The 23628-nt window shown below is 36.1% G+C and overlaps 2 protein-coding genes across 2 annotated transcripts in view; one reads left to right on the top strand and one right to left on the bottom strand.

Annotated features, from left to right (window-relative positions):
* Nucleotides 1-23628, bottom strand: part of LOC115921647 (phosphatidate cytidylyltransferase 2-like) — a 37702-nt gene that overhangs the window by 3845 nt on the left and 10229 nt on the right. The window contains exons 2-10 of the mRNA XM_030979372.1: nt 10141-10259; nt 7830-7926; nt 6796-6975; nt 5982-6042; nt 4226-4284; nt 3110-3248; nt 2308-2408; nt 1222-1269; nt 32-136 (exon numbers count right to left, since the gene is read on the bottom strand). Coding sequence (XP_030835232.1) covers nt 32-136; nt 1222-1269; nt 2308-2408; nt 3110-3248; nt 4226-4284; nt 5982-6042; nt 6796-6975; nt 7830-7926; nt 10141-10259 — 909 coding nt within the window. The remainder of the gene's footprint in view (nt 1-31; nt 137-1221; nt 1270-2307; nt 2409-3109; nt 3249-4225; nt 4285-5981; nt 6043-6795; nt 6976-7829; nt 7927-10140; nt 10260-23628) is intronic.
* Nucleotides 16637-22273, top strand: LOC115921648. Its single transcript, XM_030979373.1, has 5 exons — nt 16637-17370; nt 18443-18585; nt 18848-18916; nt 19538-19633; nt 20436-22273. The coding sequence occupies exons 3-5, from the start codon at nt 18858-18860 to the stop codon at nt 20698-20700; spliced, it is 420 nt and encodes a 139-aa protein (XP_030835233.1). The 5' UTR covers nt 16637-17370; nt 18443-18585; nt 18848-18857; the 3' UTR covers nt 20701-22273.

Genomic DNA, 23628 nt, shown 5'->3' with positions numbered 1-23628 from the left:
ACAAAGAATAAAAATGGCAAAAATGACTTACATATCCCAGAAGAGCCTGCATGAATCCTGGCAGGATGTACTCTCGGACTTGATACGTAGCGCTCGGCTCACACTCCATTCTAAACACCATGCTGTCTTCATCATACTAGCATTGATTATACATTGAGATTAGTGGAAAATAACATCATAATGAAATTGTAAAAACTTTGTTTTCATAAGGGGAACTCTTTATTCAAGTAAAATCATATGTGCATGGAAAAGTTTATTGGTTGTCTTTTCTCTCAAATTCCATCGAGTACATTTGTAAATAATCTTGTAATAGAATTCAATACCGGTACATGATAAATGTAGCCTATTTAAAAGAATACTTTGGGCTTGCCCTATGCATTCATACTAAATGACTCAAATTAAATCTGGGCCTACAGGACATGTCAGTTTATATGGCCGTTTGCTGCCCCATATGGTACCAAGTATAATGGAAACTGAAGAACAAATGCCATCAAAATTGTAATTTTCCTTGATATTTGGTCTAACCCTGTAGGGCTATTAATCCAGTTAGCAGGAAAAAATAAAATTGTAGATATCTTACAGAGTAGGTAACATATGGGTCATTTCAGATGCCATTCATGTACACACATAAATAAATGCGGCAAAAACCTTTAAGTCAGTCAGGAACCCGTGACTTGTACAGTACAAGCCGATCGCCTACTGGTATCTGATTATCAAGATATTTATGATTGGAAATCGAAATTTTAACACGTAGGGCCATGCATCTCAGATTTTACATTGTTTAAACGATGCCTTTAATATTTGAAAATTGAGGTGGAGAAAAAGGGAAGTAAGGCAAAATAAAAAAAACAAACATGTTTAGCGTCCTGTTTTTTTCGAAAAATAGGAAGGAGGAGGCCCTTTTTATTTTTTCTTTCAAAATGGCCGCTCAAAATGGCCGCTCGGTACATTTTCCCTGACAGTAGGGGCTATTTTTTAAGATGGCCACCGACATTTTTTTTTTTTTTTTTTTTGAATCAGAAATAGATCAATTTTAGCAGTGTTTTTCATGTTTTTTTTCTTTAAAAAAAAAAAAAAAAAAAAAAAAAAAAAAATAGGAGGCGGCCCCAAAAAGGAAGCGGGCGGGGACGCTAAACATGTATATTTTTTTAAATGGCCTAACATTTACATCCCCTGCCACCCCTCTCATACACACTCAGGCACATAATTACACAAGCTTACCTCTGCTGGGCAAGTGAAGAACTGGAACTGTGCAAGAAATCTCGTCAACTAAACACAAAGATTTTGCGAACAGGGAGAAAAGAAGAAAAAAATTAAATAAAGACAAGCATCTGCAATAGGGTCTACATAAAATTATCTGCATATTAGATACACAAAGAATAAAAATATAATAGTAGAGTCCTGGATTATTGATTTATTCATTTGATTCTAATTCCCTTTCAACGTGGTAAACTTGTTGGTTTTTCAACAGGTCAGTGCTTGCATGTTGAAAATATATTGTCCATAAATGTTATTAACAATTAACAGAACATGATCTTGGAAGTTCTTTTTGTGTAAAGAACTGTAGTGCTATTTAATTATGACAATTATAATTGTGGCGTAATAATTTGTGTTGTTTTAGTTTACCTATACTCTAGTTAAGAAAGTGATATGTTCATGATTGTAACATGTACAGCGCCATGAGCGTCAGAGCCTGGCGGATACCGGCGCTATATAAATATCCATATCATTATTAGTACTAGTAATTACAAATGTACATGCAACTTTCAAAGTATTTTTCTCATTTTCTAAACCACTGGAATTGGAACAGAATGCATTATGCAACAGTTACTTAAACAACTTTCTTATCCTACCATTTGTACACACCAGTTAGAACTAGTGGTGAAAATGTTAATCGAACAAAAATCATGGTCCACATCCCGCATGTATGTCACGCACACAAAAAATCTGGATCTTTTTTTGTTTGTGATACAAATAGATTTTTTGATAGCCGATTTGTGTGTGAATTCTGAAAATAAATATAGTGTGTCTTAACAATTTTGTCTATACACAAAGTATACTAATGATGCTATAAGTGGCATTGTAGTGATTGCATGATAGAAATGTAAATATGTTCAATTCCTTTTTGTGATATATTTTCTTTGGCAAATAAATTACTAGTAAGAAGAAAAAAAACTGATTTTTTTTTTTTGTCTGTAGGTTTATCCTAGAAGCTCTAGGAGCTCTGAGATTAGCATAGGACTTCATCATTTTCTTTCAAACATAAATCTTATATATGTATCATTTATGATGCACATATGTACTCACAAAGAAGCTGTAGATAACAGTAGAGAAGAGAGCACCAATAAAACCTTCCCATGTCTTCTTAGGTGAAAGCTTGATCAGTGATGTCCTCCCAAAGAAGAAACCTGCAAGACCAGAAAGAGGGAATTCTTCATATATTGCAAAGATACTGAGAGAGTGCAAGACATCATGTGTAAGTAAATTCCATATGCCCTCACAGTGACCATATGGAAGAAATACACTCTAGGGAGTGGAGATGGTGCACATTGTGCGTGAATGAATCCAATGACTAGGATAATATTATCTGTTAAGGGCTTTAAATAGAGACAGTATTTTGTATAAGGCACTATATAAATCCAGATTATATGATATTACTATTAAGTAGTCTGTATGCACTTTGTCACTTTGGATATGTCATTGAACTGTGGATCACAAGGTCAGCGGTTCAAGTGCCCTTTGGCAAGATATGAATCTACAATTGCCACACTCAGCCTAGGTGAGGTAAATGGGTACCTGGTCGGATTATTCCTTAAAATGCACTGTGTGCTGATTTCGGCTGCCCGAGCTAAAGCTAGGGTAATAATTTCCAAAGCTCTTTGGAAGTGTATAGTGACGTTGTATAGTGATATGCGCTATACAAGGGCCTAATATTATTATAGGCCAAGAGAGCGAAACAATTCTGGGTGATTGGTCAATTTCATCTAGTTAAAAGTAACAAATTATTATACAGTGAAACCTGTATATATGGTCTTTCTATACAGGTGGTCTTTCTATACAAGTGGTCACTAAAGCAGGTTTGACTGTACCAAGAATCCTGAGGACTTACCAAACATGTATGCCATGATGTCATTGCAGATGACGCAGGTGGTTGAGAGGAGGAACCATATCATGCCGTCAAAGAGAGTCTGGACAATGAGGTTGGACTGAGTGACCACGATCAGTAGGGCTATGTGGGTCCAGCCAAACTAGAGCAGGATAGGAGAAATGTTCAATGGCAATTAAGAAATACATTAATTTAATTCAAAATTTATAAAAGGTACATATGTCTACACTTCCAAGCCATTAATTTCTTCCTAGAAGGACATAGAGCATGCATGCAAAATAGAAAAATGCAGAGTAGCGACAAACTAAATTGACATTAAAAAAAAAAGTCATAATTTTCTCTTGAATTGTAATTAAAAAATGTATATGATTTGTTTTTAATGTACCTTTTGAAGAGCCCATATTAAATTGACAATCCATTTTAAAAAAACAAATAAACAAAAAAACAAAAAAATTAACAATCCATGTTTACAAAACACATCTGAATGTACCCAGTAATTTTGTTTTTTTAATGAAGAACTTAACAACTTACACTTGATATTTGGCATGAAATCATACAAGTAAACCTATCAATTTTTAGTATTAATACTGAAATCAATACTACTTTACAGCCCTGAATCGCTTATGAAACTTTTCTTAGGATGGCCTCAAGAGAAGCTAATCAAATTCACACAAAGGCACAAAGATTTAAAGCCTATCTGCGCTAGTTTGGCCAGGAGGGATTAGACCTCCCACCGTGGTCACTGACAGGTGGTTATCTCATCACATCAGCTCTCAATTAAAATAAGAAAAAGGGGACCATGGGGGACCAACAGATACCGCTTTGATATTGTTGGCTGTATAGAGGGCGCAAGTAGCTACAAATGCAGTCCCGCTTTAAACCTTACAATGACTAGGATATGACGATAATAACAGCAAAAAAGGCACACAGTGCAATCGAAGTATGAAGCTTCAGATGGGGAGCTTTGAAAAAAAGAAACTATATCGTAGTCTATTTTCTGCATGCTCATAGAAATACATGTACAATGAAAATGAATAATATTGTGAGTAATACACTACTAGAAGTACTAGCCGTAGTGGGTATAGGGTATAGACTAAGAAAGGAATGAACCAAACTTACCAGAGTAAATTGCACAAGGTATTGTTTCTTCTGGAGTGATAGAACAAACATCATAAAGCCTAGAGAGAGAGAGAGAGAGAGAGAGAGAGGAAAAAAAAACCAAAACAATAGAATTTCTCATATATTCAATCACATCTTCATACCCATTAATTACAGAGATAAATATGTTTTTGATCCCACAGATTTGTCAGTCGAAAAGAACAGTTCACAAAGTCATGTACATGTACACTACAACTTTTGTAACATTTTGATTGTGATAGCAACATAAAAAGTAAAAGACTTACATATTCATGAAAATGACATTGAACAGATCGTTCAAAGGCAAACTATTCTCTTCTTCCAGCCTTTTATTTATTGACTCACAAATGTTCCTCAGAGTCTTACTAACATATTATTTTGGATTAAATGTTATCTTTCAAAATTCAAGCTTGACTCCTGTATAGCTCAATAGCATCCACACAAGTTAACAAATTTCACACATCATAATATTATATTTTCCCTCGTTTCCATGACAATAATTGGCTATGATTCTGATCTTTTTTCTTGTGTGAAATCTACTCTTATACGCCTGTATAAAAAAATATTTAAAACAGATTTAAACTGTTTTTTATGTAAAAATGTGGAATAAATAAACTTCAAACTTCAAACTAAATGTATCTCTACCAAATAACCCTCCAATACATGTATGCATTAGTAGACATTGGGGTAGTTGGGCTAGTCTCCATTCACCAGACTCATTTGTGCTTGCTCTAAAGTTAGTAGAGAATAACGCAATCAGCCTGGCTGAAGGCTCCTTCAAACGGTGAATTGCTGTTTGGTCTAAAAAGTGTGTCTCCTACCCAATTTGATGAACATTATTATTTATGATTAAAAGACAGGGGTGATAGTGAGTACTAAAAAAAATATGTTTTTTGTTTTGCCCTCAATCACGGCCCCCTTGAGTAAAAAAAAAAGAAGAGGATTCGTGGGGAAAAAATGGCATCTAATAACATTCCCCCCTTTCGACTAAGAAAATTGGGGAAAAATTGGGAAAAAAATAGGGCAAAATAGGGAAGAATAGAGTAAATAAGGGGGAAATCAGGAAAATCAGGATAAAATCGTGAAGTAAAAGAAAAAAAAAAAAAAAAAATCTGGATTTTTTTTTTTTTTTTTTTAAATCGGGAAGAAAAAAAAAATCGGGAAAAAAATCGGGAAAAATCGGGGAAAAATCGGGAAAAAAAAATACAAAAAATTGAGAAACCGATTTAAATCAGGTTTTTATCAGGCCGGTAAAGACCGTCAACAAGACTGGGCCAGGAGGGATTAGACCACACAGCGAGGTCACTGACAGGTGGCTATCTCGTTAACTCAGCTCTCAACTAACATAAGAAAAAGAGGATCATTGGGGACCAACAGGCACCGATTGGGGAAGTTTTCTATATAGAGGGAGCAAGTAGCTACAAGTAGGACAGTGGGGCTTTAATGATTATTAGACTATATGGATACTAGACAAAATGGGAATTAGACCTACTGGAAATTTGACTAAATGAGTAGTACACTTATCTAAGATTAGACCAACCAGAAATTAGACCAACAGAAATTAGACCAATGAATATTAGCCTAAATGGTCATTAGACTAAATGAGTGATTATTAGACCATATGAATAGTAGACGGGTTGGGTGTAGACCATATGGGAATAGACTAATTGGGTAGTACATGTAGATGAACTGGTTGTAGACCAAACAGCAATAAACCCTTCAAACTATTGTCACTTACCAATAACATACAGCCAGAAGGAGAGGAATCTGTAATAGTCAATGAAGGGCTGCAAGACATGCTGCAAAATAAGGGAAACAAAAAGAGAATATCACATTTTGTCCATATCAAAAGAATGATTCAGTTTAAAAGATTTATGATAGCTTTCAGTGATCGAACAATTTACAATGGGGGCAATCATACAGTATACAAATAATACACAGCAGTGAGGGCATTTTAAAGAATTACCCACACCATGGTACCTTTAGAACAGTCTAACACGCCCAAGTCAATAGCCAAGGGTGTTTGGCCTGTTTTGAAGGTACCAAGTGTGGGTAATTTTACTAATGCTCAAAGAAAATGATGTGTATTATTTGTTTTATAAGATTATGTTTTATAAAATGATGTTTTATAAAATGATTTTACTAATGACCGGTCATTAGAATTGGATAATGACCGGCCATTATCCAAATACGTGTCAGGCAAAATAAATGCCTGGTCACGTGTACGCTTTCAACCAATCATTTGATTAGGATCCATGTCATCATCTTATAATATGTGTTACTGGGGCATCCTAGTACCATATAAAGAAAAATCTCCATTTTGATGTGAAAAAAAAATGGTTAAAAGATAGGCACACAAACTGAAGGATATGAAAATGTCATACACCATATCATACATGTGGATTCAATATCCAAGATTTTCTCTTAAAAGGCAGGTTATTTTACCAACATCGCTACCACTGCTGTCCCGGACGTGTGTGTTTGCTAAATTACATTTGGCTAAGCTTTCTTGCCTTTAAAACAAGTTATTTCCCTTATTTCCCTCTACTTACCAACTCTCTTCTTAGCACGATGCCAAAGTAATCCTTGAGACTCTGTCCGTAGACAAAGTAGTTGGCACAGGCAAGAAAGTACCAGCTGAGCGTCCTGAACCAGGGCAGGTTCTGTGTACGATAGACAGCGTGTCCGATGCTGATGATCTCCTTGAAGCACATCACCTCGATCAGTAGGATCTGGATGAGAAAGGTGCAAATTTATGTTTAAAGCCTGTCTGCACTAGTTTGGCCAGGGGGATTAGATCTCCCTGTAAGGTCACTGACAGGTAGGTGGTTATCTCATCAAATCAGCTCTCAATTAACATAAGAAACAGAGGATCATGGGGACCAACAGGTACCAATTAGGCATTGTTTGCCATATAGAGGGCGCAAGTAGCTACAATGTATAAGTAGTGCAGTGGGGTTTTAAAGTATTTTAGAGTCCAAGAATTCTTTACATGACTTTGTTGGGGTGGTTAATTATCATGATCATAACTTCATAAAGGTATCATCTTGAAGTTGAACCAGTATTTGATTAAAGTTGAAAAACATGTTTTGTGTCACTTGATTACAATGGAATTACCCCCACTTATATGAATGTGTCTTTGGAATGTGGCAAGACTAACAATAATCTTCATGAAAAATTATGTTTACTTTATAAACACTGGTTCCATTTTCACGTAAAAAGTCAACTTGCTCAGAAGAAGAGTGTTTTTTCTTCTTCTTCTTCTTTTTCTTCGTTTTGAACATAACATTTGGAATTTACATATCAAGTACATGTAAGTCCATCAGATTAAAAAAAAAAATCAGTTTGGGTGCACCAAGGCAAACAGTATTTCTCCACTAAACCAAAAGAAAAAAGAGGATACCTCCATACTTTATCTGTGAGGGACGGAGCTGAGACATATAGGTTCAGCATAGATGATGAGAGCATATCCAAACACCATGATAAACAATATTGCTCAACAAATAGACAAAATTAAGGACTTTTTCAATTGGGGGGGGGGGGGGGTCGCCTTTAGAAGGATGTGGTCCTAACAGCTGGGGCTTACCAATCCAGTGAGCCCTACAGGACCAGCGTAGATGATGAGAGCATACCCAAACACCATGGCAAAGGATACCGCTGTACGGATAACATAATTCTGCCATCTGAAAGGATAAGAAAGGATAAGAGCAATGATAAAAACTTGCCTATGAATTATGACAGGCAACATCATCGGTGGAGGAAATTTGGGGAATGAGAGAAATTTTAAAGTTAGAACAGCAATCAGCTGAACGCATATTTAACAGAAAAGTAAATAGCACAATATAAAAATATTGTATAGAAATGAAAAAGAAACGAGAGAATGAAAAAATGTTGGAGAAAATAAAAAGATAAAAAAGCAGCAAAATAATACATAGAGAGGAATACTAAACCAAAAATATAACAACTGGTATAGCCAGGTAAACGAGAACACACAAACACAAGAAAGAGGAAAGACAGGTACATATAAAAATGTACAGCAGATATTATAGAGAATAAACAATTGCATATGTGTATTTGCAACAGATAAAAGACCTGTAATGACATGTTCCCATACATTTGAAACATATACATTTCTAGTACTACATGTCCATGTCCTGAAACATTGCACTCCTGCTTTGCCGACTGCATTCACAGTTTTTTCACACAAATCATCCCAACAACGAACCTATTTGTATACAGGTTCGTTGACAGAGGGGTGTCAGGGTGTGACAAATCCATGAATAATTTTTCAGTTGTGTATAATTTGTATAATATGTTCCAAATACGTTAATGAAAAAGATGTCTTGACCACCCCTATAAGAAATTGCATAGTGAATACTCATATGCCCCTGAATGAACAGTGTACAATACACGCATTTGAGATAAATAAGAAGAAATGATCTGGGGGCCGTTTCTCGAAACCAGAATAAGTCTTAGTTCGTGGACATCCCATTGAAACGGGTGTATATTAAAAAACACACGTTTCAACATCAGATAGTCAAGAAATTACACTTAAGACGGTTTCAAGAAACGGGCCCCTGCTGTATAGACCAGTTCACGGTTAGCACATGTCCCAAATGACCCCGAATATCCACAGATCTTCAAAAAGTGAAGAGGTCCCACTTTGTACATTTTTAAATAATCACTCCTAATATAGCAATGGAGGCGCTACATAAATAGCCATTGTTTTCCCCTTTTCAAAGAATACTTCCACCTGTGTATCATGGAGTGCACTGCTTGTGCATTTAAATGAATAATGATTGCATAACTTTCATGAGCATGTATCCAGTATTTTGTCTCGGTGTATTTCTCAATTTGTTCTGCAATGACCTTTATCTGCTCATGCTACTGTAGGACTGCTACTGTGAACTGACTTATTAGGGGGGGGGGAATATTGTTTACATAACTATTTTTGTTTTGTTCTAGATGTACATGTACATGTACATGTGTATAATGTGGAAGACACACCTTTGAAGTAGCCCCAGAAAACTGGGGTTTTATCCTGCCAAGGCGGGATGGGCAGTTCCTTTATATCTAAAAACCTATGTCTTGAAATATAATACATCTAAACAATCCTATCAATATCTCTTAACTATCATATCTACGGACCATTATATCTCTAAACTATAATTTTCTCAACTATTATACCTCTGAGCTATCATAACATCCACTAGACTAATTTACTTTCATTAAATATCATCTATATCTCTTATCATATCATATCTCCGGACCATTATATCTCTAAACTATAATTTTCTCAACTATTATACCTCTGAGCTATCATAATATCCACTAGACTAATTTACTTTCATTTAACATCCTCTGTTTGGAGGCACAAGGATGTTAGCTCTGTATACAGTGAGATGAGTTAATAATGCCCTTCTGGCTCCAAACAGACGACATGTGCACTGTACAAGACAAACCTTTGAGGCAGTCTAAACTATTATAACTCTACATTATAATTTTCTCAACTATTATTCCTCTGAGGTATTATAACATCCACTAGACTAATTTACTTTCATTTAACATCCTCTGTTTGGAGGCACAAGGATGTTAGCTCTGTATACAGTGAGATGAGTTAATAATGCCCTTCTGGCTCCAAACAGACGACATGTGCACTGTACAAGACAAACCTTTGAGGCAGTCTAAACTATTATAACTCTACATTATAATTTTCTCAACTATTATACCTCTGAGGTATTATAACATCCACTAGACTAATTTACTTTCATTTAACATCCTCTGTTTGGAGCCACAAGGATGTTAACCCTGAATACACGTATAGTGAGATGAGTTAACGCCCTTGTGGCTCCGAACAGACTACATGTGCACTGTGCAATTACAAATGTAAGACAAACCTCGGAGGCAGTCCTTTCAAGAAGAGTGGGATGTTGTCCTTCTGAGGTGGGATGGGCGGTTCCTGGATCTCCGGTAGGCCCAGGTTCTCAGGAGGAACACATCCAGCTGCTACGGGTTTCTGACAAGATACAACAAAACAAAACTGATAATTGGCCATTTTCTTAAAGTACAGTGTTGTTATCAAACTCAATGTACAGATCTTTGTTACGTACCTCGTTACAATTTATTTCATTCACCTGTGTATGCATTTCATAAGTCAATTTACTTTTTCATGTCTGTTCAAATATGTCTGTCTACAATAAGACTGCATTTGTTTGGTAAAATGTGGTTATTATTTGATGCATGATTTACCAGTCTATCCTGAGCTGCCTTTCATGTAAAACACTATACATGTTGTACAGTATGTGAATTACCAATAACGCATTAATGAATCAATTGGAGTTGAATAAAACTATACGGTACACTGTAATAATAATAATGACATCAATAATAATAATAATAATCACAAAATAATTACAAAATATATAAATAAAATAATAATAATAATAACATTCATTTGATCTTAGAGAAGAGCAGGGGAGGGAAGGGGCTGCATATATATGAACTGCTATCTCGGATGAAAAGCATGGTCCAGATGTGCAAAAGCTTTGTGCATGCATTATTTTTTCTTCAATTTTTTTTTTTATAAGAAATGTCACCATATATTATTCCACAAAAAATGTTACCACCATCTTCAATTTTGATTTGATCAGTAAAAAAAAAGGAGTTAAAAAAAAAAGGTACTAAAACTTTTTCACGATTTCAATTTTTGAACACCAACATGAACAGGTACTTGTACCGATGATGTATCCTGTGTTTGTTTTAGAAAACAATCAAACAAAGTGCATGAATATTAACAGTATCAGAGTACAAGAATTTTGTTTGCATAAAAACTAATTTACCTTTTTTTTTTATATATAAATGGAATTGTGCTCTAATTGACCTCAAACATCATGACAAATTGCATTCTGCATTTATAATAAATAATAATAACTAATCATTTTGTGTCATAAATTCAGTTCACTTTTCTTGAAATTGTTAACACATGCTCATGTAACACATTACTTGCAAGATTTATGCTACATGTATGTACAGTACTTTGATAATATTTCATACAATTTTATCTGTATTTATATAATATATATAGACATGGAATTGTATTGTATTTTCCAGGCTCTATGGAACAACCATTTTTTTTACCCTGGTGACAAACTAATGAATAAAATAAATAACTAAATATTTCTAAATTCCAAAGATTTCTTTACTTGATTCGTTTAAAGACATACAATCATTGAATGAGATCATAAATTCATGATGTGATATTAAATCATCTGAACTTGTAATATGTGCAATGTATGATGATAAGAGTACATTTTTATATAGCGCTTTTCAGAACTGACAGAACTCTCAATGCACTTTACTGTACATCCAAGATAATACCTTAAATACGAAACAATATCAATACCTTATTCTACACTTACAACGTAAGATACAAAACGATATATATTAAAAAATATTTAACAAAATTAAACGCACCATTGAAAAAATATATATTTTGAGTTGTTTCTTGTATGTGAATGAACGTGTTCATATGAACATGTTTGTGTATTTTTTGAAATACCAGTTGGTACATGTTCAGAAGTATGGCACTTCAAAGCCGCAGAGAACAGCTCAATGACAGAGGGGAAATATTGTTTATTCATTTGAATGCTTATCAGATTGAAGCGGTCAAACAAGAGTCAGCCAATGCTTGTATTTACATTATCTTGATGTGGGTGGGCGGCCAGAGCAATCTCTGTTAATGGCATTATTGTAGTGGCATTTGCACTGCAAGCAAATTCATTGATTTTTCTCACAATCCGGTGTTTCGTCACGATAAAAGAAAAAAGAAATTGAAAAATCCTTCTCTGGAGTGTGGTTTTGGGATTACAAGTATTCGATAAGCCATGCAAGTACATGTACATGAATTCTGACCAAAATTACATTATACTTTATAAGTGGTCAACCAGACAACCATAGTGTATACATGTAGTGTGTGCATAGTACAGTACGTACATTTGTATGTTATAAACTTAGTGAAGAATTCTCTGCCATTCTATCAATAGCACTGATGCCAATTACACTACAATGTAAGTAGAATCAGACCAGACACAGAGGGATGGAAATAAAAATTACTTTTACAGTATTACACTATTGTGAGTTTGTGAATTACAAGTAATGTTAACGTACGCGTCTGCATGTACATGTACACGTATATCTGTGGTAGCGATTGAAGTAAATAATTCTGGCAATAATAATTGGGCCTAAAATAAAAACTTGTTGCATTGCCCTTTGCGACCGACCCGAAAATCTGAAAATCTACGGTCAGCATTTTAAAAAAAGTTTTTTTTTTTTTAAACCGTTTTTTTTTAGATTTTTTTTTATATTAATGAATAAAAAATATGTATTTTGTTTGTTTAAATAGGTATAAAGGCATAAAATCAAATAATTCCAAAATTCTCACTCGTGCAAACCATGGATAATTATGAGGTGAACAAGATATCAATGGAATGATGACGCTGAAACACATTAAAGCATTAAAAACTGAGAAATATCAGCCAAAAGAGGGAGGGAAAAAACAGAAAAAAACACAAAATCATTCAAATCTGAAAAAATGTCGGTCCAGAGAGGGCGACAAAAAAAAAGTTTAAAAAATTAAAAACTTTTCTGACCGACCGACCCATGTTTTGGCACCCAAAGGGCAATGCAACAAGTTTTTATTTTAGGCCTTGTACTAGTGCAAGGTATTACAATCGATCGGGGGTGGGGGGGGGGGGGGGGGGTAAGAGCACACTTTTTTGGGGGTGGGGGTCCCAAAAATTTCGCAATGACTCAGCCAGATGCTAAATAATTTTACAATTAAAAAAAAAATGGATGGGGGGGGGGGGGGGGAGTTAACCCCCCCCCCCCCCTGCGTACGCGTCTGCATGTATATATATCTGTGGTAAAAGTAAATACTTCTGGCAATAATAATTGTAGTAGTGCAAGGTACATGTAATACAATCGATCAGAAACATTAAAGATTACTTTCCCTTGGATTATTTAATGTGCTCTTCACTATTTTGACTAACAGGTACTGTACATTGTACCACTAACATATATATTACTACATTGTAGTATTCTGAGTGCATTAGAAAAATTTGTGTACATATACATGTAGCTCAGGGCCCCGTCTTACAAAGAGTTGATATCAATCGTAACTTATTTGCGAATGATATCAATCATAACTATGTACATAAGAGATAGGAGACTGTAAACTTGCACAAATCTGGGGAATTTGTCAGAAGCCCACACTTAAATGCAATATGTCAACCAAAGTGATTTTTTTTTTTTTTTTTTTTTTTTTTTTTAAAGAACCCTTGAATATACTACATACAGGCATTCATCATCACATGTACATTTGTAGTGTATGAATTCAATGCCTCTGGATTTGCAAAACAAACCTTTTCAAAAAGAGAATTTCTGTTAAATTATTAAAAGATGTATTAAATAATTAAATGACGTACAGCTGTAGATGAGATGTACATGTCAGATACTTTGGAATGCCTACCAATTTCTTCATAATTCTACATGAAACTTAATTTCAGGTGCTCAAAATACACCATACCAGTACTAATAATAATTTCTTGAAATACGTTTGTACCTGTATCAGATCCGACCTGTATAGTATACGTACAGCAGCTTTATCAAATAATATTTGCAAGAAAGCAAATGCAAGTTGCACATGCACATGACTGGTAAATTTGCAATATAATAAATAATGTATGAAAATGTATTTGCACTCTATATGATGCATTTGCCGTCCTAGCTATTTCTTTTCTAAAATGCTGAAATTCAACATCCTGTAGTACAGAACTGCATTGCGCTGCAGCATGTACTTTGCTTTGAGCCACTTCATGCTGGACAAAAGGGGCTATCAGTTGCCATGGAAACCAAAAATATAAAAGAAAGCCTGACTCTGTATGACGTCAAAGTGATGTATTCTGATCTGATCAAGGAGTAATATCTCTTTGATCTGATCAACAACTCTTGTGAATATGTGAAATATGTTAATTATCTATAAATTTAATGATATTAAAGTAACTGCATTGAACTTGTGGGTTAATTTGGATCATGGACATAATTTATGCATCAGCCCTCAGGACTTTGAGTGCATACATTGTACATGTAAATGTGTATAAAAGTAAATTGAGGTGTACACCTGTACAAACAAGTAGAAACAAATTACAAAAAAATATATTTCTAATTTCTGTCATATGAACTTGGAAAGAAAAAAAATGATGGTAAACTTACAAAAAAAATACACTGTACAGAACTCTACCCCTCTAAATACGCACTGTTCATGTATGTACAGTACCTGCAATATCCTATGCCTACATGTACATCTACATAATATAAGAAATATAATTACATATGCCAAATAATTAATGCTGTTTACTGTAGGGCAGTAATTTTTGTGTTTCTTTGTTTTTGTTTTTTGAGGATGTGTCTAGTTTTCAAGAGTAATCTTACCACAATATAAATCACAAATAATTCCCTAACCTGCTAACTACATGTACATACATGTATGTACAATTGGCATTTGTCTTTTCTTCTTGATCAGAAAACTTCCATGGCCTACTCCTGAGGCATCTAATACCGAAGTTACCCCATTTGTTGTCTTCCTCACACCACATGCAATTTTGAGTTCATCTTCATGAAAGGCTGCATAGCCCTTTGAAGATTAATACCAGAAGAAGAAGAATATGTCAGGAGTTAAAAATTGCCCCCCGCCCCCTTGCCCCTACTCTTATAAATACATTGGTGAGACAGGCCTTAAATTAATCGACGGCCATCGACGGCCAGGCCGTCGATGCCCCTATGACTGGCCGCGGTGCCCTCCCAAAAAAAGATAAATTCACGGCCAAAAAGGCCGTGCCCTTTTTTTCAAACTGGCCGACGTGCCTTTTTTCCAACTGGACGTGCCCTTTTTTTTTTAAATTTGCGCACATAAAACCACCAATTGCGCTTAAAACTAGACGGCAAGGCGCAAGTGTTTTCCGTGAAAATGCGCCCATAAATACACGAATCACGAACAGTTTGCCGCCCACGAGCTCTCTTCTAGCTTCGTATTTAGTGCTTTAATAAGGCGCAAGTGCCGTGAAAATGCGCCCTTTGTTATAGGCAATGCGCTAGCGCACGTACGTTCATGCGATCGATTATGGTTGGCTATCGCCTTCATAACGCGTGCCAAGACCGTACGCGTGCATGTCAGAGCGTACGCGTGGTTCTGACAGAGCGTACGCGTGGGTCCATCATAACGTACGCGTGGTTCTGACAGAACGTACGCATGGTCATTTTCTATTATACTTCTATGTAAATCTTAACGTACGCATGGTTTTGGCATAGCGTACGCGTGGTTCTGTCATGTCATACGCGTGGTTCTGTCATGTCATACGCGTGGGTCCCTACAAAATGTGTAACTCCAAGACGGAACCACGCGTACGTTATGACAGAACCACGCGTACGTTATGATGGACCCACGCGTACGTTATGTCGGAACCACGCGTACGCTCTGACATGCACGCGTACGGTCTAGGCACACGTAATGAAGGCGTTGGCCAACCATAATCGATCGCATGATATGCATATGGTGCATGTTGATGACGCACGCACGTACGTACGTACAGGCCAGGATCAAGAAAACAAATCGTCACATGGAGAAATAAACAAGCATTCAAATAGTCATTAGAGATCTGTCGAGGTTTGTTTGTAGGTCTAGTTTATTATTTTATCTCAAATAGAATTTAGAATTATCTTATTAATAAGTTAAGAACACCTACGATGTTCTCGATCGTAATTACTCTCATTTTGCCACCAGCCGACCTCGCTTCAAAAAGCTACCCCGCCAGCCTCCCAAGACGAACGTTTCGAGTCCCGGTAAAATTACGCGCTGCGAGTCTCCGAGGGTGCATCGGTTTCGCTGGCAAACTTCCAGCCCGACAGCTTCCCACCAAAAGTGGCGAGAGTGTGTGTGCGAGGAACGATTTTGGTTTCGTGAATGCACGTTACGCAACTGAGCTGAGCGTGTCACTTTCAGCTGTCGAATGTCTATAAGGACATTTTTACATCTTATTTCATTAGTTAGGCCTATCTAGACCTTTCTATACAACAGTTAAAAAGATAATTTCTTCAAATTTGCTCCTACTACCGAGAGAGTGGCGGAAGGTTTGAGGTGCGATTTTGATTTGGGATACCCGGCCCGGTAAACTTGCCAAGTCCTTCTGACTTTCGATGTTTGTGAAATTGACAATTTATTTATTCATTTGCTCATCAATATTTTTAGTTACTTTAGAATACTGTTTAATGTGCAAGTTTAATGTTCTTAATCAATCTTTCCTGTTCATATTGTTAAAGGTATAGTTGAGTATTGGTAATTTCCAAAGTGCCCCTCCAAAACAAATTTGGTTTATTTCAGTACCATATGAAAGATCATCGAAAAAAACATGGGAGATGATAATAATTCCAAATCAAATGCTCTAATTGTTGTGCAATTTGCTTTCAAAACATTATATAAAAGTGTTTGACGTCCGGACATCACTTTTGACTTTCGACGGTTTATTTTTTGAATTTACGTGTTTAGCTCCCTCTATGTCATTTAACAACCAGCGTATTTACAACGAGTGTTTGAGTTCGTTGGTACGTACAGTACTACAGGTAGCTAGCAGGCGGGTATCCGACCGCGCGCTAGTAATACAGTACAGCTGATCAATTCCAATACGCTGCTTTCACGTAAAGTATAACACACACAGCTCATATCAGATTATCACCGGCGCCGATCGAACGCTAAATAGACAGCTACAGTCCAGACAAGCTTTGATTGAAATACGATAACGAGATCGAGATTGGAAAAGGAGCTCGAGGTCACGGACGATGGCCGACTCGGACTCCCTAAGGACAAGGCTAAGGCTACGCTAAATCGGAATAAGACTAAGTAAGACGGTAAGAGGAAGGAGAGAAACAAGCAATGGCAGCTCGACCATCCGGCCCAGAGGAGGCGCGGGAGTGGCTGTGAACAAGGCCAGGGTACGGCGGAGAAACTTCGCGAGCTGCAGGCGGCCTTCTCGTTGCCGAGTCTAGAGGATGCAATAGACATGCCAGCTCACTGAGAGGTAAGTTGAAATGATATACGCCCCACTGCATTGGGTAGGCCTACCGTTTTAATTTGATCTAGTCTAGAGACTAGATGCATGGAATCGGCAAATTTAAGAAATTACGTTTTGTTATCTCTTGCCTTGGATTTTTAATTCAGATTTCATGAATCATATGATATTGATAGTCTAGCCTAGGTCTACAGTAGACCGAAAGCTTCAGTCTCTATATCGTCGGTTGTTCCACTGAGACTACGTCTGGCTCCACTAGACCTCCGGATGAATTTGGTTCAAATGAAAATATTGGAAGCATATGCGATCCTACAATATTCAGTGAATGTTGTCGCGTTGAAATCGAGTCTAAAGTGATGAAATTGTAAATAATAATCTCTTTATGGGGTATACTATAACTCTCTCTCAAGGTCAATATATTAATTCAGCTATACAACAAGCTACAATTGACCGATTGGCTATTACCTTTTTGAAATTATATATCACAACTACATATTCCGGGATTTTTATGGTAGCAGCTACCGTTGTACGACCGTAGGCGCTATTTTAAATTTATCAAAATTTACCGGGAGCACCGGTAAATTTTTATATTCAATTTTTTTCGAAAGCAGAAGTGTTTTAGGAGCTAAATTTTCTAGTGCTTATAATACTTCCACAGGGGCATCCAAATATATCAAAATTGTAAAGAATCACTATCCACCCAATTTTCAAAATTTCCCAAAACTTTGTAATAGACCCTACCTTTAATGTCCCTCGTTACAACTGCAGTTTTCTTTGTAATGATGACGTGCAGGGCTAGTCAACCGGGTAAACATCCTGCTCTTTTTAAAAGTCGACAAGGTTATACTATAGCTTGCTTGAGATGTGACTGTCTCATCTATATTTATCTCTACCAAAGAGTGTCTCAACTTCACATACATGACAGAGAACCAATGCATCAGTTATTAGTCATGCAAATTCCAAATCTGGCTAGCTGTGATAATTATTAGAGAATGCCATCTTCAAAATAATTTCTTTTGGTGATTTAAAATCTGAATGTTTTTTACTTTGTGAATGACTTTCGTTTCTTCACTTTTTACAGATATGAAGAACAGACAACACAATCCATCCCCAGCGAAGAAATTCCAAGCAGCAGTAGGGGAATTAGCAGGTGAATAGTACAAGTCACCTTTGACCGCAAATTCATGGAGAACTTGGCCTACTCTGCTGATTTGCTCGCTTCAGGTAGGATTCTGTATACATGTACGAAAGGCTCTGTAAATTGAGAGGAATTTAATGAGAATGCGTTCATTACGTACATGTTTGCAAGATTGAGCTCTTTTTCGGTTATGACCTATGAAATTGGGACATATCAGCAGGTCAAGATAATGCATCTTATTTGCTCATGTGTATGACATGGGATTTTCAATATTGATTTTGTGGTATGAAAATAATGAAATGCCCTATCATTTATATCAGTTTTTATTTTGTTTTCATAATTCCTTAGGCACACCAGCATGCTCGAGTGTTTCCACAACCATATACTGATGTATGCTTCCAAGCGGTATTCCTTTGAGTAAGTATTTTTAGTATCATTTTGTATGTTTGAAGTAAGATTGTGGAAAAGTTGAAACATATCATTACAGTACGGTTACAGTTACAATATCATATTTTGAAGCAAATAGCAAAGTTAATGAGAAATTATGAATGACATCTATATAAATGCTGAAATCACTTTTGGATGCATGCAGAGTCTTGAAACAGCAGACTTTGTATCGTACTTGTGTCGGTACCTGATGTTAAGTCAAGTTGGAGTGGTTGTAGCAGGGAAATGTAACTACCTTTAATTAAAAGTCAATAATTTACAACACAAATCCAGAACTGAAGTGAATGGCTCGTATTCACAAAGGAGGTTTGTACAAACCATGGTTTGGCCAAGGTTTACATCTATGGAATGCCATTTGTAAACTGATGGAGAAGGAATGTAAACTCCATACTTGTTAACAATGTTAATTTACAATTTACGGTATGCGAGCAGCATTCCATAGATGTAAACCATCGTCAAACCATGGTTTGTACAAACCTCCTACAAACCTCCTTTGTGACTACTGGCCAATGAGTCTGAGATTTGTCTAAAGCATTTACTATTCATTCATCATGGTAGTGGTAATACCAATTGTTTGTCTTATCCATCCAGCTACCCAGCAAACCGGGCAAGGAATTTGCTTGCGGTCATCGACTACATGGCACACAAGGACAGGCCCGACCAGATTGATGAACAAGGCAATACAAAGTGAGTGGAAATTAGAAAGAAAGAAAAAAAGGTTTTCTTTTCTTTCTTGTTTTTCCTATTTTTATTTGTACATTTTTTTTTAGATGGACAAGGCAATCCAAAGTGGGTGGAGTAAAAAAAAAAAACATGATTTTTTGTTTTCCCTGTGTAGTTGGACAGGGCAATCCGAATTGGCAGTTCTTTCCCATGAAATTTATCAATTTTGGGGAAATTATTAAATATCTAATTGTCCTTCCTGGGAACGCCCCTTTTAAATCGCCAAAATATGACGTCATCTAAAGAAGTTGTCCCTGTACACGACGCACATCTAAATTATGTAGATGACGGACTGTAAGCTGATGGTTTGTCAATCATGCTGCTGATTTTGGACCCTAAATGCGGACTTGGATTCAGTGTAATAATATACTTGGTGTGTAATGCAAGGTTCTGGAGTCATCAAAATCATCATAAATTTGGCAGAGTTTTGGTAAAGTATAACAATCACTTACACAGAAAGATGTATATGGGACAACACACATGGTGTCGGCCTGTCGGGGCTAGTACTACCCTGATTTCCTTATCTTTCTATGCTCATTACTCAGCCAGTATACATTTTCTTCCAAAATTGTTTGGCACATGACATTTATTTGTAATCTTGAACATTCAGTGTAAGTTTCGTTAGATTCTGTGAGAATTCATTTTCTTTTTTTACCAGAACTCAAGTTTATCTTTAAGAGATATGAATCATTTCCAATTGACAAGAATGAGTGTGCATATAATGCAACTTGTTACATTTTGCATGTTCTTTTATTTTATGATACAGATATGTTGCAGTATGGTCAAAGCGTGCCAACAACTACGTGGCCCGGAAGGAGAAGGTCCCCAAGACCTACCCCTACATGTATGTACAAGGACTCATCGGTGCGATACTGGAACGCAGAGAACAGGACCAAGGACCACTGTTCTCGAAGGCTGTTCTGCTCCCTGATGACCCTAGACACACAAGGCCCCGGCTTGCACCATTTCCTCCACCACAAGTTGATGTGATCCTAGCCAGGAGACTAGGCCGATTAGAGAAATCCATGTAATCCTCTGTAGTGAACATTTGGGATTGTCTGACTTGAGAACTGCTTTTTTTCGAGCAGAGACTAAGGGATCCAAATGGCATCCTTCCGTCCATCCTCCGTGACTGTACACAAATTTGAATGAAGTCTAATGTGAAATCTTACCTGCAAAAATCAATTAGGGTTGCTAACTTTCCAACCCTGCATCTGTTTGTAACCATACTTGATTGGTAGATGCCCTTTATTGGCCTCCATGATATTCTGGAGTTGAAGGTCACATAAGTAGGTCAAAGGTCAAATGAGGTTCATTGTTGCATGATTGCATGCAAGACTCTTAATCGCCTCGATTTAATTTGTCCATGTGGCATGTTTTTAGGCTATCTTGAGGATTGGTTGGAACTTAACATTTTGTGGTCCGGAGGTAAAAGATTGCATGGCTTAGCATTACGAGCATGTATTCTTGATATGTCAGAGACCCTTTGACAAAATACCACCAAACTTGATACTAGAGTGTCCCTGGGGATCATGGGGATGTGGTTATCTGGAGAAAAAAAAATCACATAACACATGATATACATGTACCAGAAATAAATTGTTATTGTTGCTAGATTAGCCACCATGCTTGGCACTTGTATATTGTATTACAATAAGAGGTTGGCAAGTTTACAAATGGAAGAAATGTAGGAATATAAAAGACAAATTGTGACATCAGTGTATAAAAGCTCTATGTGATTTATACAATTCATAATTTGTGATAAAATCAGTGCTTGCTCATGTGGAAATGGTGGATATTTCAATTTGTATCTATTTGGCAACCTATATTCCTTGAAGAAGTTACGGTAGTAATTATAAAATTTACAGCCAAGAGGTCAAACCATGAGTCAACAATGTGTTTGGTTTTAGTGACTGTGCATGTAACTGAGGTGACAGTCGATCATGAAAAAGACTATACTTCGGAACCTGTTGAAAATCAACATGGACAGAAGAAAGATTTGTCGAATATCTTATTGTAAATAGTCTTCATTTTTTGTTTAATGCAATCAATGTGACTAAAATAATGCAAGCGAAAAAGAGAAATGATCACAAGACAGCAAAACAGTTGGTTTCATGCATCATTTGAATCAATGAACGTGAATCAGCTCAACGCCAAAGTATTGCGGTTCAAGGTTATACCATCAAGAGATATGCTGCCTGTAACTACTTTGTAGTTTGAAAGGGTGTATAAAGGAATAAGGATACAGTTGGGCAGGCGAGTCTTTCTGTTGGTCTATTGTAAAAAACTGGGTCAAATTTTTTCCAATTTTTTTGCAAATTGTAATAAAACTTGGTATACCGATTGACCCGAGGGTGTGCAAGACACATTTGTTGTGTCTGTCTGTTAAGGTACCTCCATGGTAACCAAGCTTTGCACAAAGAATACAATTTTGTTTTAATAATCTTGTGGAGCATATTCTTTCCAAGTTTTAGCAATTTTATAGTTTTGGTATCTTTGATGAGGCATTATAATAACAGTATAAAACTCAATGCATGTGCAGTGTGTAAAATAAGTATGTGAGCAAACTATTGGAAGTAGTTTGATCGATTCATATGAAACTCAGTACACACAACGCAGAATTGTCTTTTGTGTGCGTATAGGACATGACCAGTTTTGAAATGTCTGTGCTATTTTTACATTACTGTTATAGATACTTTTCTTTGGTAAACTTATCTACACATTGCCTATAGAGTATGTCAAGTTTTTATGAAAGACACAAGATAAGATGTATATAAATAAGCAGTAACTAATAAGTAACAAGACATGGTGGTATACAAATAAAGTATATTGCTCCTTCTTAATGACGACGGTTAAAGTTGTCATAGCGATAGATGCTAAATAAAAATGTGCCTTTTTTAATACACATGATCTGTTTGTATGCAATGGTTGAAATCAACATCACGTTTAAATATTGCCTTCAGTTCAGCAATTATAATTTGTATTCATCTCAATAATGTTGTGTAAATTTAACTGTTAGTTATGGCCGAATAAAGCTTTCAATGTACACCATAAAAATATGTTATGTATCTTCATTTTAGCATTACTATAATTATATTAAAATCTTATGTCTTTACACATTTACAAGTTATCACGTACTGACGTAGGTCATGCAATACACAGGCACTGTAGAACACAGCTTATTTACAAGAAGTTACAATCACTTTTTTTTTAAAACTTTACAATTGCATGCAGTACCAAAATAAGAATACTGAAAAACACTGCATTATGGACAAGTATGAATCAAGTAAGATGTTAAATTAATTCACTACTGTTATTCATTATAGTATACTGATACAACAATTTTTAATATTTTTTTTAATTTATTTCTTTTTATTTCTCCACTTTCCCTTTAGCCATGTACCTTCATGTTGTTATATATGTTAAAGGTGTCGCTCTGGACCTATAACATATGATAAGACAAAAAATCCACCAGTTATTTCTGATTTCTATCAAATTTTTAGATTTTGTGTTGTTGTTGTTGTTGTTTGGTATTATCGGCGTTTCATTCTTTTTTAGAATATTTACGCCTTTCACTTTATTTCTTTTTTTTCTTCTATTTTTGGTACTATTTGTCAATTCATATTCATCTCTTTTTTTGGGATAATATAATCTCAGATCTACTGGTCCATGAAAACCCCTCACCGCAATTGGCACCTTCCTGCCAGACCGGCGCGGTACATTGCGCAATCTTCTCGGCCATCATTGGCCTAGGCAACTCTGGTGCCGGTGAGAGGATTCTGGGGTAGATCTTTTGAGTCTCTTGGGGTTTACCGTCCTCAATCCGTCTTTACTCTTTCTTACCTTTTCTCTTCTAGTATTTTTCCATTTTGTAAAACCTTATTTTTCTATCAAAGTGGGTATCAACATCTTAGGGCATTTGGTTGTCGTGCGATATGTGCCAAAAAAAAAATGTGGAT

Source organism: Strongylocentrotus purpuratus, unplaced genomic scaffold (genome assembly GCF_000002235.5).
Source record: "Strongylocentrotus purpuratus isolate Spur 01 unplaced genomic scaffold, Spur_5.0 spur5_scaffold_10, whole genome shotgun sequence".
NCBI classification, from domain to species: Eukaryota; Metazoa; Echinodermata; class Echinoidea; order Camarodonta; family Strongylocentrotidae; genus Strongylocentrotus; species Strongylocentrotus purpuratus.
This window is presented reverse-complemented; position numbering and strand designations above follow the sequence as displayed.

Excerpts from the sequence above, each read along its gene's own strand:
- LOC115921648 (XM_030979373.1), top strand. The coding sequence starts at position 18,858 with ATGCTCGAGTGTTTCCACAACCATATACTGATGTATGCTTCCAAGCGG. Across the intron at positions 18,917-19,537 it reads TCCAAGCGGTATTCCTTTGA|CTACCCAGCAAACCGGGCAA; the intron begins GTAAGTATTTTT and ends TTATCCATCCAG. Across the intron at positions 19,634-20,435 it reads GATGAACAAGGCAATACAAA|ATATGTTGCAGTATGGTCAA; the intron begins GTGAGTGGAAAT and ends TTTATGATACAG.